This window comes from Liolophura sinensis, chromosome 8, assembly GCF_032854445.1.
Source record: "Liolophura sinensis isolate JHLJ2023 chromosome 8, CUHK_Ljap_v2, whole genome shotgun sequence".
Classification (NCBI taxonomy): Eukaryota; Metazoa; Mollusca; class Polyplacophora; order Chitonida; family Chitonidae; genus Liolophura; species Liolophura sinensis.
In genome coordinates this window covers 9,366,174-9,385,150 of record NC_088302.1, presented here as the reverse complement: position 1 = coordinate 9,385,150, position 18,977 = coordinate 9,366,174, and the positions used below count along the sequence as shown (strand labels likewise).

The window sequence follows — 18,977 nt, the reverse complement described above, 5'->3', positions numbered from 1 at the left end:
CCACATAATGCTACAGATAAGATGATGAGATTCAAACCTGAACCCACAACTACAAGGGTGGGGAACTGCTGGACTTCATAGATGACACAGCCTTTATCAACTAAATAAACCTAATTACTGATGACAATACATTTTGTCTTAACTTTATCTGCTGTTCATGACAATGCTTAAAAAGTAGTACACAAAAAAAATGTAAAACCAACAACCTGACTAGAATGCTATCATATCAGATGAGTGTCACCTTGAATCATCTGTCACCTGATACCATGAATTCTTCAGCATGATTTATGCACCATATAGGATAGGTGAATGTAATTGGGGCACTTACATGGACGGATGGAAATCGTGTTCTGATTTTATGCAGATGTTTTGAGATGACATCAAAGTCTATAAATTTGAAGGTGATAGTGGTGACAGCCCCTGCAGCATGTATACCCCAGTTCTTGTCTAAAGCTTCCATTGCACCAGGACCATAAATACTCAGCTTGTCTGCCTCCAGATCTGCCAAGTGACTCATCTCAGAGTTACCTCCCTTAGATCCAGGGGCCCTGTAGGATTAGAGCTTGTGTCAGAGTTATCCAATGTTTTTGTGCATTGCAGTATGTACATAAGATAAAGTAGATGGTAGTGCCATAGGAGGAGTTGATTACATAGAAATTAACCTCATGTGAGGATATATAAAACATGAAAATTTGTTGGGAAGGCAAAAAAGTTTGGATAAAATTTTGCATTTGTATTTGAGTATTACTTTGCACAAGAATGAAACATGCTGGGTGTGCTTTTTCTTAGAACTCACACCTTTCTGCTGGTAACAATCCTTTAACAAAAACAGAATAGCTCCAGGACAAAATTCATAGATGAACGTCAATCATTCATATGGAAAGGAACACCTGTGACTTTAACTCCTATCACTTGTTCAAACTTTCACTCACGCAAATGTCATGGTTTCTTTCAAAGGTGTCAGTGAGGGTTTATCTCCCTTTCCTCGTGAGCCTGGCCTTGACCTTGTTCCATCTCCATAGGGTTCCGTCGGAGCACTTCGAACACTCGTGCTGCTCTGAGGTCGACTTGCTAGGTCACTACATTGTATAACATACATTAAGTTTGTCTTAAATTTCCTTTTTTTATGAGCAGTTTTATTTTAACCCTTTGACAAAAAAATATAACTTTGAGAAACTGTTTCCTTGCAGCTTACATTGAGATTGGAATAAGAAGGACATCAATTTCTCAAAACACATGTTTTTACAACATTACATGACTTAGTGAGAATTACCATGAGCAAAAAATAGTAACAGTTGTAGTTCATGAAGTGCTTTATAAATAATTTCCCAATATACATCTTTTTTTTTATATAACATTACATGGCAATCACCACGTGTACACAGTTAAAGTTAACAGAATCCAAGTTATTATGTGTCTTCATCTGAAAAGGTCTAAAGAGAGAAAAAGGACAAACCTGACAGAGGAAACCTCATCTTTGTCTTCTAGCGTTTCTGAGCGTGTATGCCTTATGACATCGGCTGTGGAAAATGTCCCTACGTGGTTTGCATACAGATCAGGCATTTTGCCCAGTTTACCGGTGTGATGTATAAGTGAGCCTTGCATTACCTCCCACTGACGTTTGGCATTGTTGATGGCCAGGCGACGTTTTTCCTGTAATAATGGTCAAACATGACTCAATGACAGGTCTGCATTCTAACATACATGTACACAGATAATGTACATGTTTATTCATGTACATAACCAACACGACCAAACCCGACCTAAACAGAAATGCGACTTGGCATATTTAATGCATACCATAACTGTAAAAATGGCCATATACATGTAATGTTTATAAACAACTGTATAGAACAGATAAGTGTAATTCCAAAGCTACAACACTGTAAAATTACCCACAATATCCAAATTTTGTGTGAAGTGAATAGCCCGATGGTAGGATCTTACTATATCCACGCTGCCGTGGAACAGTGTTCTGTTTCGAGGTCATACAGTGCTGGAAATTTATTCTTTCAAGGTAGCTGGAAAATAATGCATGCTTTATATGTATGTACTTATGCAGAGAACACACAGCATCCACAATGCAGAGAACAAAGTGTCTACATTGCAGAGAACACAAAGTATCAACAATGCAGAGAACACACAGTGTCCACAACACAGAGAACAGTGTCCACATTGTCCATATTGCAGAGAACACACAGTGTCAACATTGCAGATAACACAAAGTGTCAACAATGCAGAGAACACACTGTGTCAACAATGCAGAGGACACAGTGTCCACATTGCAGAGAACGCACAATGTCCACAATGCAGAGAACATACAGTTTACACATTACAGAGAACAAAGTGTCCACATTACAGAGAACACAAAGTGTCAACAATGCAGAGAACAAAGTGTCCACATTGCACAAAACATGCACTGTCCACTTTGCAGAAAACACACAGTGTCAACAATGCAGAGAACACAAAGTATCAACAATGCAGAGAACACACAGCGTCAACAATGCAGAGAACAAAGTGTCCACATTGCAGAGAACGCACAATGTCCACATTGCAGAGAACACACAGTGTCCACATTGCAAAGAACACAAAGTGTCAACAATGCAGAGAACACACAGTGTCAACAATGCAGAGAACACAGTGTCCACATCGCCGAGAACACACAGTGTCCACAATGCAGAGAACACACAGGTTACACATTACAGAGAACAAAGTGTCCACATTGCAGAGAACACAAAGTGTCAACAATGCAGAGAACGCACAATGTCCACATTGCAGAGAACACACAGTGTCCACATTGCAAAGAACACAAAGTGTCAACAATGCAGAGAACACACAGTGTCAACAATGCAGAGAACACAGTGTCCACATCGCCGAGAACACACAGTGTCAACAATGCAGAGAACACACAGTTTACACATTACAGAGAACAAAGTGTCCACACTGCAGAGAACACAAAGTGTCAACAATGCAGAGAACACACAGTGTCCACATTGCTGAGAACACACAATGTCCACAATGCAGAAAACACACAGTGTACACAATGCAGAGAACAGAGTATCCACATTACAGAGAACACACAGTGTCCACATTGCAGAAAACACACAGCGTCAACAATGCAGAGAACAAAGTGTCCACATTATACAAAACATGCACTGTCCACTTTGCAGAAAACACACAGTGTCAACAATGCAGAGAACAAAGTGTCCACATTGCAGAGAACACACATTGTCCACATTGCAGAAAACACACAGTGTCCACATTGCAGAGAACAAACAGTGTCAACAATGCAGAGAACACACAGCGCCCACATTACAAAGAACACAAAGTGTCCACATTGCAGAAAACACACAGTGTCAACAATGCAGAGAACACAGTGTCAACAATGCAGACAACACACAGTGTCAACACTACAGAGAACACAAAGTGTCCACAATGCAGAGAACAGAGTATCCACATTACAGAGAACAGAGTGTCCACACTGCAGACAACACACAGTGTCCACATTACAGAGAACATGCAGTGTCCACATTGGAGAGAACATGCAGTGTCCACATTATTTATTTGAATGATGTTTTTGTGCCGTTCTCAAGAACATTTCACTTATACAGTATTATGGTTGGAGGAAAACGGGCAGAGCTGAGGAAAACCCATGATCATCCGCAGGTTGCTGACAGACCTTCCCATTTACAGCTGGAGAGGAAACCAACATGAGCTGGACTTGAACTCACAGCAACCACATTGGTGAGAGACTCCTGGGTTATTCAGCTGCGCTAGTGAGCTAACCAAATGAGTCCAGTGTCCACATTACATCTGTTTCCATAATACTAGCTGAGAACACAATGTGTCCTCACTGCTGTGAATGAGAATGCACCATGTGCACACTGCTGAGAACACATTCTGACCACATTTCTGTGAACACAAATGTAAACAATTCCCAGCTACCTTCACAATAGCCATCTTGTTTATCTCTCGTTTTTTCTCTTCTTCTTTTCGTGCCATCACTATGGCAATTCTTCTCTCTTCTTCCTGCAGGTAAACAGAGTTGTGATTACAATCTAATAAAATCTGCATGTTGGATAAGAATCTGTTTAATGTCAAGGAATTCCTTATATGTTCACTATCAATATTATCAATGACTATCGGTTAATATACTTGATGAAATATAATAATTTTTTTACATAATAATATGTCAAAACTTAAATATGAAATACATGAATATGAACACCTACACCCATTACTTTTCCTGTGTAAATGCATGGGGTGTATGGTAATGCCTCATCCACCCCCCCTCCCCCCACACAAAAAAAAAAGAAAAAAAGGTGATAAGTTTTACAACTAATACAACAAAAATGTTTCCACTTCAGTTATGGCTCTAGTCTTTTCAATCAACTTTATAAATGTTACAAATACATATCCATAACATGTATCATTACAGAATGTTGCTCTTTGATCAACATCAACATTTCTGAAACTTATAGTTACTATTTCAGCTATTAAAAAACTATTAAAAGAACATCGAATACAGGAAATCTGCTTAAATACTGATGAATGGACAATTCTGATTTGTATATGAACAGAACAGACTTGACTTGGGTGATTGTCAAAGCTACGTCAAATCTGACCTTGACATTTCAATCAGGTTGAACCATTATGCTGTGTCATTCAATTTAAATGCGTTCCCTTTTAACCGCCGGTTATATTCTTATTGATTCCCTAATGTTGCTTTCAAAAATACCCAAATCTTCAAGCTTTCAACCACCTCTGCAACAAATATTTTGGGGCATTCTGGGAGAACTATGGGGTGTAGAGAAATAATTTGCAGAGTTTTATGAAGCTTGCATCTTTAATGACACACACAAGTTATTCTAGCACTATTTACATAATGACTGTATGCATAAATTCCACTGAAGACAGGCAGTTGAAAAGGTTGAAGATTTACAGTAAATGCTGTTTAGAGTCAAACATGCACCCATGAATAAATGGCCACCAGATTAAAGGCTGGTCACACAGTACACATGTACGCAACTGTATCTCACCGTGATGCGCTTCATGTCGAGCTGTTTGAGCTGCTGCATGTGTCTCAGGACAGACTGCTTGTAGTGAGACTCCTGGGTGAGAGGATTGCCGTCCAGGGACAGCTCTGACAGGGTGCTGCACTCTCCCACACATGATATGTCCTCAAAACTGAAAACACACATCATACAATTTCCTCAAAACTGAAAACACACACATGGTATGTCTTCAAAACTGAAAGTACACACATGGTATGTCCTCAAAACTGAAAATACACAGGATATGTCCGTAAAACTGAAAATACACGCGATATGTCCTCAAAACTGAAAATACACACATGGTATGTTTGTAAAACTGAAAATACACACATGGTATGTTCGTAAAACTGAAAATACACAGGATATGTCCATAAAACTGAAAATACACACATTATATGTCCTCAAAACTGAAAATACACATAATAAGTCCTCAAAACTGAAAACGCACACATGGTATGTCCTCAAAACATAATACATAAATGATACAAGATATAACCTCAAATTGAAAATATACATATGGCACTAACACTCAAGGTACACACACAATACATTGTTAAAACTGAAAATGCACATGGTACCAGTATGTCATATGTTCACAAAACTGGAAATATGGATGTGATAAGTGATGTGTCCTCAATACTGCAAATACATGAATAGTAATCCTCTCAAAAATAATGTTTACATGCATGCACACACACAAGAATTTTTCAAGATTATAATGCAGTGACAGCAGCAGAATTCCTATACACGGCTAGGGTTAAACCAACATGTTGTGTACCAAAAAGACTAAACCTTAATAATGGTACAACATTATCATGTGAGGGCTGCAAATCCACACGAACAAGATAGCAAATAGACAAGCAACCATTCTGAGCAGACAGGTATGATGGTAACATACATGAAGTTGAAAACTTGTTATATTCAGTTCATCACTCTTGTTACCCGCAGAAATCTACATTGTCATCAGTAGCAATCATGTTTAAAATAGTTATGCTAGGCTGACCCAGGCTTTGTCTTTATGGATCTACATGTATGTGAACGCTACAATCTGAACACCCTAAAGTGCAGTGTACTTTGTCCCTATATCCTAACATTGCTGCTGCTTTCCTGTTCAAGATGAAATGATTAATGAAATTTTCCACTTCATGTATCATGTTCTGACTATTTCATGTAGAAATTTATATATTTGATTGGTGTTTTACGTCATACTCAAGAGTATTTCACTTATACAACGACTGCCAGAATTAAATGGTGGGAGGAAACCAAGCCGAGCTTGAGGGAAACGCAGGTTACTGACAGGCCTTCAAATGCACATCCGGAGAGGAAGCCAACATGAGCTGGACAAACTCACGGTGACAGCATTGGTGGGAGGTTCCTGGGTCATTGCGCCGTGCAGGCGTGCTAACCCACTGAGGCCCCTCATGTAGAAATAAAATGTTTACCTACATGTACATGTACTGTTTACAAATTCAAAAATGACAGTTGGAGTGGGTTCCCTTAAGGCCCATTCATATCTAAACTTATGACAAGTTAAAATTAAGACTATGTAACAGTAGTATATCTTGGAATAACTGTACGATAAGACATGAGGGATCTTTGCACATCTTGATGAATCTGGTGTTCTTACCTGAGCTATCACAAGGAGGTCGGTGTGGTCGCAGGTATATTTTGTCTCGCCAAAAGAAAAATATATATCGTAGGAAGACCAGCCAAAAAATGCGTTTGTATCCTTTACATAAATACACATGTACATTTCCACCAATCCACCTCACTGTACTCACTTGGTGCTATGTAACAGAGCAGGACGGTGCTGTAAGGCCTCCTGCAGCCTCTGCTGACTCCACTCCCCCAGGGGCTCTAAGTGGTAAGACTTGCCCCTGGATGCATGCTCTGGCAGGAACAGCTTAGGACGCGGTTTCCGTGAGGTCATACTCATTGTAACCAACCGTAAAGATCCACGAATAACACAAAGTAATCAGCTTTGTCAGACTCAATGATACAGCCGTTTTCAAATATCCATGGTTGTAAAGCTCAATGGAATATCTATATGTGTATTGTCCTTTTTACTAGGTTGCACCTGAAAAGCATGAATCCAGCAAGGAAGTCCACACAAAGCCACAATATAAAACACATACACGTTTATGAACTGGCACTCGTTCATGTATCTAAAAACACGATTCCACTGTTAAATATGCAGGCCAGAAACAAGAGACAGGTTTGTATCTTACACATAATAGAAACATAATAAGGTCTCAGCTTTCAGCTGATGTCATACATGGTAGACAAAATCACAATGAGTCTGCCTGGTAGTAATGGAGTCAATATATTCAGACCATTCCTCAAGCAGCCAAGTACATGTACTCTTTGTTCCTGGAAGGCTTTGTCATTTTGTGTAATCCTGAGGTCTGTAAATGGCTGAATGTAACATGAAACTATTGACAGGTGCTTATATCTGTTACCTGATACCATCCAGCTTCCAGGTGAAAGAGAAATGCACTCTTGTTTCTGGTACGACAGAAATCATTAGGTCAGACACTGGCTTTTGCTTGTCTTATTGCCAACAGGCACCTGTACTTGTGATCTTGACACCAAACTGGACCCATTACAGCCTTTGGGAATTGCAAACAGGCCCTCAAAATGGTAATTCCTCCAGATATGTGCACAAGGACTTTTTGTTCACTGTTTTTTCCGCAAGTCTTAAAATCACTCACAGCTACTGATTCAACAACACTTGATGAAAATTATGTGAAGAAACTGCTCTTTCTGAAGTGACCTTTTGTAATATATCACTTACTTAAGCCTAGAATTCGGCCCAATGTACTCACACTCAGCTGTTCCTTGTGTCTTGATTCTTTTCTTTCAGGCTTTTTCTTCGGGCAAAATTATCTGAACTGCCCATGCAATACACATGTACAGAACAAATATGCAAATGGTCACCAAATATATTGTATTAATAGTATGGGCACATTCAGAATTTCTACCACTTCTTTAACTGTACTTCACCTCTAAAGTCTAATCGAACTGTACGCTTCTCTAATTAAAGAATACATACATCCAAATCTTGCCACTTGTATCCACCAGTTTCAGAAATGTATTGTTGAATATATATATTGGCCTACATCCAGATTTTGCTGCACCTTTCAGCATTCAGAACTGTTGTTTCTCGTATTCGTGTACATCCAGAGCATGCCACTTGTATCCACCACTTTTTCGGAAATGTCTGTATCCTTTAATATATATCTATATCTATATCTATATATATATATATATATATATATATATATATATACAGGCCTACATCCAGTTTTGCCACATCTTTCCACTTTTAGACCTGATTCATCTCTTGTTTGTGTATAACCAGATCTTGTCTCTTGACATCTGCTTTTTAAACTGCTAGCAAACATCCAAATGTTGCTATATCTGTCTATTTCTGGTACTCAGTTATAACCAATTATCCAAATCTTGCTTCATCCATCCACTTTTGGTATTCATCCACTCTATCCTTGCTACATGTCAGTTATAGCAATATTCAGAACAACTCCTCTGGCCTGACGTCCGTCTCAGCAGTCATCAATGCTAATGTTTACAGGTTTGCAAAATTCCATTTTGGTCCATTCTCTGCATTGACTAAGAGTGGTGGTAAGTCACAGGTACGAGGATTCCATTCTGGTAGACTTTTTCTGCTGTCCAAGAGCTATGTGTGTGTGGCATTCCAAATGACCACTTCACTGAGCTGGCAAGTCCACTATTATTAGGACAAGTCGAAGTAACCAAGACTATGACAATGGAAATACCATGTTAGGGATCTAAAATAACACAGGCCCGATAATAATCAAGGCTGCAGGGGCATATCCTTCTAATCTCAGTCGTGAATTTGTGAATTGCGTGCTTGGCATTTGAAGCAGAACAAAGGCTTGCTGAAGTGTGAAGCATGTGAACTAACTACAGGTTAAACTCGGATAAGGCACCAATCAATAGTAACAATATAGGTAGGGGCTACTAACGTTTATTAGGACTATAGACCCAGCTCTGTTTGCTTAATGGCCCCAGGGGGTGGTTCAGGAAAAGCCAGCTCCCTTAATGACTAATAATAGTCATAATGAGTGGTTTGGGAGCCAGGACGGTTCAGCAGACACTGGCAACTTGTCAACAACAACCCTGATGTACTATTGTAAGTTTGGGTACCTCTAGGCAGCGCCAGATGCCTGAATCTAAAGAACCCACAGCTTATTATATATCAAAAAGCAAAACTGTCAACATGTCAAGAAACTTGTTGCTGTGTATGTCACATGCTTACATATTATTAGAGTTAATTTATGACACACCTGCCATAGGAAAGAACAAAGCATAACCTTACCTGCCCTTTAGCAGACATATGTATCTCTGCTAGTACTGCATATTTACATACAGTCCAACTGAGGTTACACTACATCTCATGTAGACCCTTTTGCAGCCATATCATTTTACAACAAATGACTTCTGGGCATTATAGCTGCCATTGATATTTGCAACTGACCACTTTGTCTGGGAATGTGATATCCATGTACATGTAACTATTACATAATATCAAGTCAACATTACAATCATCCAGGACTACACAGTTGCATCAATGCCCTTGCTTGCAAGTGTACCTGACTCAACACACTGTCCTAACACAGCTCTCTTAACTATAGCTCTTTTAACTATAGCTCTCATGATAATAGCATATATGTTGTATTCCACTTGTGGTGAAAACCATTTTGCAAGCATGATGTACATTTGGAAAGAAATCAACTGTAGACTGAAAATCCATATATACAATCTGGCAAAAGAAACTATCTCAGATTAGAATCTCTATTTTCTTCAATTTACAGCCAAAAATTTTCAAATCAGTCTTTAGACTGAAAAGTCACATACATATATGTGCCAATGCTATTCATATTGGTACAACACATACGCCCCCGATCTGCAACTAATGTAAAATCTGAAATTTAACTTGTTACTGTGTTTTAGTGCAGTATCTGTTTGTGACATCATACCTGCCTAATTTTCATACACACTTTTGGCAATCCTCAAAATGTATCATTTCCATGGGTTTGCACCAATCATTCACTCTGCAAGTGTGAAGTTAATAGTATGAATAGCTGTGGAGTGCATTCAAGGACAGATCTACAGATGTTTCTCCTTTCACACTTGGATTAGCCACCTACATGCATGTGGTCCATATTTATAAGACAGAACGAAGCAAGGTGTTCTCATGTGTGATGGTTGTTTGAAGTGTCTACAAAACTAGTTTTAAATATATGTTGTTATTTTTCTTAACCTAACAGAATAACAATTTCAATTTAATTTCATTGTAAAAATGGCCACTTGCAAAAGCAACTGACGACTGCTCAGTTTTGGGTATTACAAGCATAATCTACGCTATCAGGAGTCCAGAGTCTAAACTTGATATCAGACCTCTCTGTTCATTGTATATTCAATAGAATATTGATAGTTTTTAAATGAGTTTTATACAAAACAAAACAAAATGAAGTACGTCTGACATCTTTATTATAGTTGAATAATTCGGCATGGACATACACATGAGCCGAAACGCAAAATTGAAAAGGTGATAATGTAAACTCACAACCTGGATACAATGATCATGACATGAAAAATGAATACAGGTGCATGTCCTATCAGGGAACTCTGGTAGGTCCACATCCTAGTGAGAGTAAGAGTTTGTGAACAACTTTGTTCAGCAGTTCATGTTAATAAATAACTTGTGAACAGCGCGTTCAATGTTAGTTTAGGACAGCGGTCCCTGCTCTTGTTTGTGAACAGCGGTTCACTTATGTTAGTGGTTGTGAAGAGAGGTTCACTTGTAATATGTTATTAGTTGGTCCAAGTTATTGCTCAGACAGCAGTCTAAGATCATACACAGTGAACAGCGCGTTCCCACTAATGTATATCGATGTGTAATACTGATAAAAATTTTCTTGCTTGTAAACAATATTGCTTAAACCATATTTGGTGCAATATTAACCCCCCAAACTAAGTTCTGAAATACTCACTGAGTGGAGGCGCTAAAGGGATGGAGGAGGGTTTTCTCAATGCAATAGACAAGTTGGATCCTCACACTGCAGACTGCAACTGGCTAACTGAACCATGTGCTCTGAAAACTTTCCTACACCCATCAGGTCACTCTACCTCTATTGGCTGCCAACACCCTGCTATTGAAATATTTTTTCGCTGGAATTATGGTGAAACTACTGGCTGTTTCAGACAGCATCAAGGCTATCTAATTGGTTGAACTATGGCTACTTTGATTGGCTGGAATTTAATTCACTGAATGCAAGTTGAATCCATTTGTGTGTATAAACTACATTCAATAAACATTGAATTATATATATGAATATATTTATTTATTTCTTTATTTGATTGGTGTCTTACGCTGTACTTAAGAATTTTTCACTTATGACGGCAGCCAGCATTATGGTGGGAGGAAACCAAGTAGACCCCGAGGAGAAACCCACGACCATCCGCAGGTTGCTGGCAGATCTTCCCATGTACAGGACATATGAATATCAGATCACAAGGAAAAAAGAGAACGACTAAATCATATTTACTTATACCATTATGGTGCTGAGTTTTATGGGATAGGTATAAACTTTTCGCAGGATAGATGATTTGCTTGTGGTTGCGTGTTGTACTTAAGAATGACCCCCTTTAACTAAGGAATTACTGTTCTGTCATGTGTACATTTTTCAAAGAATGCCCAAAAATATATATATATAAAAGAAAATTATGAGCTGGACCACAGAAAAGATCACTTGTCAAAATTCATACAAACTCACTCAAAAATATGCCAAAGTTTAGAAAGCCTGCAGTTTGAAGCTCTCCACATTACCGCCTAAATTTGATGTACAGAAAGACTGCAGTATTATTAATATTTAAAATGACACAACATACAGTGTACTCTCAAATAATGATATTACCGTTACGAAAACGATACATTGCCTAGATGATACTGGTTCTATGTTCAAGACAGTCACACACTTACCCAACAATTTCAAAGTCTTCTAATTTGATCATGGAGACATTCCTTGTTCTGCCTGCACTTTTGGGTCGGCGCAGTTTGCGATTACTACGATAACTGTTCATTCTGGCCATACTGATCACAGCATTAATGCCATTACAGACCTACAAGTACATATTCACTGCCAGCAATATATATGCGTAAACTTACTTTATGCTAATGTGCATGCATGTAGTGTACATGGAACTATACCTATACACCTGACGGCATATAAAAACGTTCTGTCTACACATGAGAGACCAAATGAATGATGGTACCAATTTCAAAAGGCTACATAGTCAATGTATTCACCTTGCAGACAACACAGGTACTGTCCAGCTATTTAAGTGTGTCCATCTAGCATGACTGATCTACTGACACATCCCCTTAAGTTATTGTCAATCACAGACCTAAACCAGACTTGTCCGATTGGGTCAATATTACTGAGACAGGGGACATAACAGCCAATATGGCATGTATGGGGTATATGTATGACCCAAATCTCTTCACGTGAAACCTAAAGGTTTCAACTGAAGGCCAAAGGTTCCCCTGTGACATCTGATTAGCATGCCTCTAGCCTGACTACAGTTTGCTAGTGGTGAGCCATAGACCACCCTTGAAGCTTTTTCACCCTTAGCACATCAAATAGTACCATTGTGTATTGTAATTCTAGAAATCTGGGAAAGGTGAGCTAGAGGTATGTCATTGGAAAACACTGTCTGATTCACTAATCATTCGCATCTGATTGCCTTTATTATTTTACTTGTTCAAGGAATACATACAAGTAACAATAAATATGTAAGATTTTCCTCTTTGAAAAGTATTCACATGTTCTGTCCATTTGTCCTGAAATGTGCAAAAGTAGTGAAGCTACATGTATGTCATGTTTCTCCCACAAAGACATCCTCTGATAATGTGTATTAAAAGGAACACATGCATAGGAAAAAAGGAGGGAGGGGTAGAGTGGGCTCTCGCTTAATACCTCCATTTCAGGGAGGGGAAAGGGGAATGCTTACTTGATGAAACTGACTAACAGAAAGTCTTTGAGTACGCTAATTAATACATGATTAATTTGTCATATATATGTATATACATGTTTAGTTAATCGCAACATTGGGTTAAACATTGGCCAGAAGTGTTTCCGCCGATGTAAGTGTGTGGGGCTTCCACAGACAAGGCAGTCGCTGACGAATCCAGGACAAAACTACCCCCGGACAAAACCACCCCCGGGCAAAACCACCCCCGGGCAAAACCCCCATGAACAAAACCCTAGGAGGATAAAAGCCCCGTCATCTAAATTAACTAATAAAACATATCCAACAGTGAAAAACATGATGTTAAATATTTGTTGACGGAATTCATATAGTGTGACTTCGCTTGCCATAAAAAAACTTGTCATCAAAACATATCCCAGTGGACACTCAGGTGCAACAGCTTTCTTCTCATAAACATTGTACACATCCTATTTCAACACAATATGGCAAAAACTGACGTTCTCTGATGTTTAACTATTACAATTATCAACTGCTTTTCATCAAGCAAATATGTTCATTGCCTAAAGTATCCACCACTGCATTCAATCTGTTTGGCTGAAATCTTTCATCATGGCTTATAGGCTACAGCTTATTCTGATTCACAGAATCACTTCGTGCCTGCCGTAACATATGCTTTTGGAGTAGGTTTACAGGCATCTTATGCAATATTATGTGTTCACTATAACAGATGTATTTAAAAATTGAGATTATTTAGAAATTTAAACCAAATCATATTATAGTTCCCCAGAAATACATTATTTTTGAAAACTCTTTAAAATGATAATAAGAATAAAATACAATACATTGTATAGGTTACTATTTTTTCTATTTTATATATCTATCATATATAGATCTATATGATAAATAAAATCAGTGATCTTAACATTAAATCGGAAGCATAATATAGTAACTGTGTACATTAAAAATCTATATATCATTAATTTCCCCAAATCTGGTAAAAAAAAAGAATATTGGCTGGATATTTTTGAACACTACACTCTGTAGGCAAGTTTTCTTTCTTCTGTTTTCTAGGGCTAAAACCATCACCTCTACAAGTATTTGGAATCAACCATTTTCTTTAGAGATGTTAGGCTATAGCATGTCAGTTATACTTCCAGGATAGAGAACACTGACATATATACATGTATACATCAGATTTGTGTTCTTAGAATAGAAAAAAGTCTTACACAAGCTGCAAAAGAACAACTGTAGTCATATTGTAGACTTCTTTAGTTTTCAGATAAGCCTAGAATGGACGTCACGCATTCTGTATACCCCTAGTACATATATAGCTCTTTCCGATCTTGCCACAAAATGGTTAGAATACATGGAATTTGAACGAGTAAGAAGGCCTTCTACTGACTTCAAACGTGTATTAAAATCTGAAAACATCACTTCAAGAAGAATGGTTCAAGTTTTCTGAAACAAGCAAACAACATATGCAATTTACCATATACTCTTAATACAAATTGAAGGGCTTATGTCCTCCCGCGCTCATGTCCACCAGGGTTTTTGTTCGTGTGGCTTTTGCCCGCAGGGTTTTTGTCCACTGGGACTTTTGTCCATCCCACGCCCCTGACACCTCTCCAGCCACGACAGTCAAACCACCTCTTCAGGTTGAAACCCATTCTGACATTACAGATAAATGTTTGTTTCACCGAGCATTGATTGAATAATGCACTTACCTTCATGCATTCATGATGATGTAAACTGAACAGGTATGTTAATCACAGGTATCCATTAACAATGTTGTTATACCGCTTCATGGCTTTGCTTACCCAAGTTTCATGGCTTTGATACAATATGCCATAAAACAATTAAGTGAGAAAATAATACACTAAGCCAAAATCAAATATAAATACCAACCCAGGTCCATCCTGAAGCAATCACAAACAGTTCATTGGTGCTTAACTTCTGAAAACTTAGGTACTATATTGTACTATTACGGTACACGCAGCTGTGTTGATGTTCAGAAAAGCTTTGATGTTTTCAGAGCACCAGGCAAACAACACATACATGTGGTACTAGCCATACAGCATGACACTCACACTAAACATAAGCGTCTATTTCCAGAACACAACATATGTATTATTCACCGCAGACCAATTACACATTGAGAAAACTATGTAATATTTATATTAACTGCTGGATACTGTAGCTTCTTCAGATCTCTGACCAGTGCCCTGGCCAGAGCTAAAAATATATAGGTATGTCCACGTGGAGTTCCATGTGTGCCACGTCACCCCGCCTACCACCCCACCCCCCCAAACATACACAATTCCTCTTGCACATAATTAACCACAGGAACCACACACTTGGTAAACCTATTTTAATTATGAGCATAATTAAAAAAGACCACATGACCAAAGCTCTTATCTGAACACCAAACTCATAGTTATTCATTTATCTAATTATCCAATCTGTGATCTAGCACTAACACAAAGAAAATAACAGACATAAATGATTTATTTATTTGACTCATGTTTTACTCCATACTCAACAATATTTCACTTATACAACGGCGGCCATCGTTCTGCTAGGGGGGAAAACGGGCAGAGCCTGGCAGAAACCATCGACCATCCGCAGGTTGCGCTGTGCTGGCGTGCTAACCCCCTCAGCCAGGGAGGCCCCTCAGGCATCACTCATTACACAATGATACAAGTAAATGAACAAGTATGAGGACAATGTCCATCAAGACTAACAGGGCCTATCACAGACCGACTGCATACTGATATCACAAAGCAACAAAGCATCAAATGAGAGTATACGTGCTAAGAGTTAGGTATGAGTTGATCACAACATGTCAAAAGCCCTGGCATTATACAGATGGAAAGATGAATTGAGGGCTGAATTTATCTACTTATTTAATTGAAGTGAAACCTGCAATAATTCACGGTTACTGGCAGCCCTTCTCACTTACGACTGGTGAAGAAACCAGAATGAGTTGGACTTGAACTCACAGCAACCAAAATGGTGAAAGGATCCCAAGTCAGTGTTCTTCATTAGCAGGCTAACCACTTGGCCACGGAGGCCTGGCGTGATAAATTATGAGAACAACACTTTAACAAAGGAACAGGGATGATCTTTGAAAAATTGTTACACTACCAAAGGCTTCTTCAGGCAGAGTAAAGACTCGTGCATGCAACATTTGTTTGAAGATTTGTTTGAAAGGTAATTTGTGTGTTGTTAAGCTAATATGGAAGCAAAGGCATTTTTAGTTTTAGTTCTGTTTTTCTCTGGCTTTGGAAAAGTGATTTCAATTTGCCATTTAGTTGCTCAGGTAAAAGTAGCATTATGGGTCATAAAATAAACATGTTTTTAGTCCTGTTCCCTCTGGCCAAAAATCCTAAGACTTGAATTTTCTTGCCTTAATGTCCCTTGGATTTTAATGAATCAAAAAATTGCAATATATTGCATGCTTATTTATTTAACTGTTGCCATCACAAGAGTCTAAATTAACAAAATTTTGTAAATTATTTTTTTGGAATGTTCTTCATAGAGAAGACTGCCTTGTTACTCTTTAACTAATAGACTACATGTTTACATAAAAACAGAGAAATTGAACTTGAGCAGTTTTGCGAATTTGGCAGTATTGCTGTTCCAAAGCCACTTTGTTAGTCATCAGTAGATGGTCAATCTGTCTGTCTATCAGTCAAATTTTTTACATCCTAACACTCCTACATTATACACCTCTTAACATGGGCCAAGTACTCAATAAGGGGTCTGAGTGAAAGACTTTTTGTGCACAATGTCATATACAAATACATGTATGTCACACACTGGTTATCTAGACTGTGGCCTGTGCTGGTCCAGCTGGTTTGAATACCACACAAAAGTCCAGAGGCTGGCCAATTATTTAGAGGGAATTGGTTATTTCACATAGCTCTGCCCAGTTACTCTCACTTTATACCTCATCACCATGCTGAGTATTTCAATGAAAATTTGTGTTTAGTGCATCATAAAACACTTATAGGGGGCCCCTATGGCTCAGTCAGTTAGCACCCTAGCACAGCATAGTGACCCAGAAGCCTCTCACCAATGTGGTTGCTAAAAAAAAAAACTACGGCGTATAACACCAATCAAATAAATAAATAAATAAAACACTTATGAAATTCACCTATACAGTTAACCTAAGAAAAAGCCTTAACAAGGCTATACCAGAGATTTTTGACACAAATAATCCATATTCGCTTATCCACTCAAAGTTTCTGTATTTGCCAAAAACAGCTCAAATTATTGTCAATCAGTAAATATCGTACTTGTACTGTTTATAGTGTTAAAATGATTGTAATGTTTAAAAAACTTACAATGCATCAGACTTTATACATTTTAGTAACTTTTTTACGGATTTTGAACTGTGACATGCAGAGAAAAGGCTGATATTTTGTCAAAAGTAATTATTTGAGCTGTTCCAAAATAATAGCAAGATTTGAGCTGATTAATTTTTGGCAAAAATCTCTGGTATAGCTTCTTCAAGTCTTGTCCAGACTGTAACCAATACATCCAATCTCACCTGACAATGTCATTAAAGCTGAGGAACAGCCTCATTATGCACGGCAGATTGTCCACTTCCGTCTACAAGGCAAAGACACACATATTTGGGGGTTTAACCATATAGTAACCAAGTAAATACATCACTTATATATCATCATAGTCAGGTTTATGAGTTGAGGAGAAAAAAACTATACCATTTCAATAGTAACTGACAAATGCCTAGACGAAAAGCTGGTAAAGTGTACTGTACTGCATAGTGTAAAAGTAATCCACCTCAGTTTGCTTGAATACATACATGTACAACATACTAGCAAAATATTTATTTAAACTTATGTTATTTGACTATTACATGTATTTAAAATTTCAAGTCATCTGAACTCAATTTTAAAAAATGTGCACAAATGCTTTCAAAGTTACCATTTGATCTGATCAAAAAGTTGAGGAAAACACACAGGAAGAAGCTTTGCTAACACTCACCACACATTTAATTTTGTTTCTCCGCAGATTGAGCTCTGCCAGAGAGTCCATGCCCGTCAGACCGTTGACATGTGTGATCAGATTACCTGCCAGGTTCAACACACGCAGTTCCGCCAAGTGGTTCAACTTCTCAATCATTGTGATCTGTCAGGGGATATAACTCATAACTGTCATACCATGGCACATTTCTCAACTCTACATGGAATATTGCCTCACTTACAAGCCATATGTCTGAGCAAACCTTCAAATTCATTCTACTGGTGTGGCTTAATGAACTAGTTCAGATGTATCTACATCATTTCATTTGTAGAATTTAAACCAAACTTTCTGTTACAACCAGCCAGGCCAGTCATGACCTACTCACTGAATGATATGTATACATGATTCCAAGGGTAGACCATAATGTTTGTTTGTATTGGGAAAAGCCCTTCAAATGATGCTCTCTTTACATGAGAATGAGGGTTTATCTTTCAACAGTCTTTCAACATTATTGTACAATATGTTTACATATTCATTACTGCCACAAATCCTGTACAAATAGTTTTTTCTTAACACATACCCTAAATAGAAAACCAAAAGAAGTTAACTTTCATACGATGAAATATTAAGCCAGCCCTCACCTTATAGTCATATTAAGGCAACCGAGTAAAAGTAAAAAAAACTACGCACAATAAATATATAGGTGTAAAAATGCTGCAAACATGCAGATGACATATGACATACATAGAACAAACCATCACATGACAGCATGGTAGCTTTCAGTGTGAAGTACTGAAGTAAACCTAATATGGAAATGTGAAACAGCTTACCTGGTTACCATGGAGATCTAATACATCCAGTTTTAACAAACTGTCTAGGTTCTCAATTTTCTTAATCCTG

The 18,977-nt window shown here is 38.1% G+C and overlaps 1 protein-coding gene across 3 annotated transcripts in view; it reads right to left on the bottom strand.

The window, feature by feature from the left end:
• Nucleotides 1-18,977, bottom strand: part of LOC135472446 (leucine-rich repeat-containing protein 49-like) — a 41,907-nt gene that overhangs the window by 8,345 nt on the left and 14,585 nt on the right. For all 3 annotated transcript variants that reach the window (XM_064751953.1, XM_064751956.1, XM_064751955.1), the window contains 8 exons: nt 18,908-18,974; nt 18,099-18,242; nt 17,641-17,702; nt 5,040-5,187; nt 3,946-4,029; nt 1,457-1,653; nt 933-1,079; nt 329-548 (listed from right to left, as the gene is read on the bottom strand). In XM_064751953.1, coding sequence (XP_064608023.1) covers nt 329-548; nt 933-1,079; nt 1,457-1,653; nt 3,946-4,029; nt 5,040-5,187; nt 17,641-17,702; nt 18,099-18,242; nt 18,908-18,974 — 1,069 coding nt within the window. The remainder of the gene's footprint in view (nt 1-328; nt 549-932; nt 1,080-1,456; nt 1,654-3,945; nt 4,030-5,039; nt 5,188-17,640; nt 17,703-18,098; nt 18,243-18,907; nt 18,975-18,977) is intronic.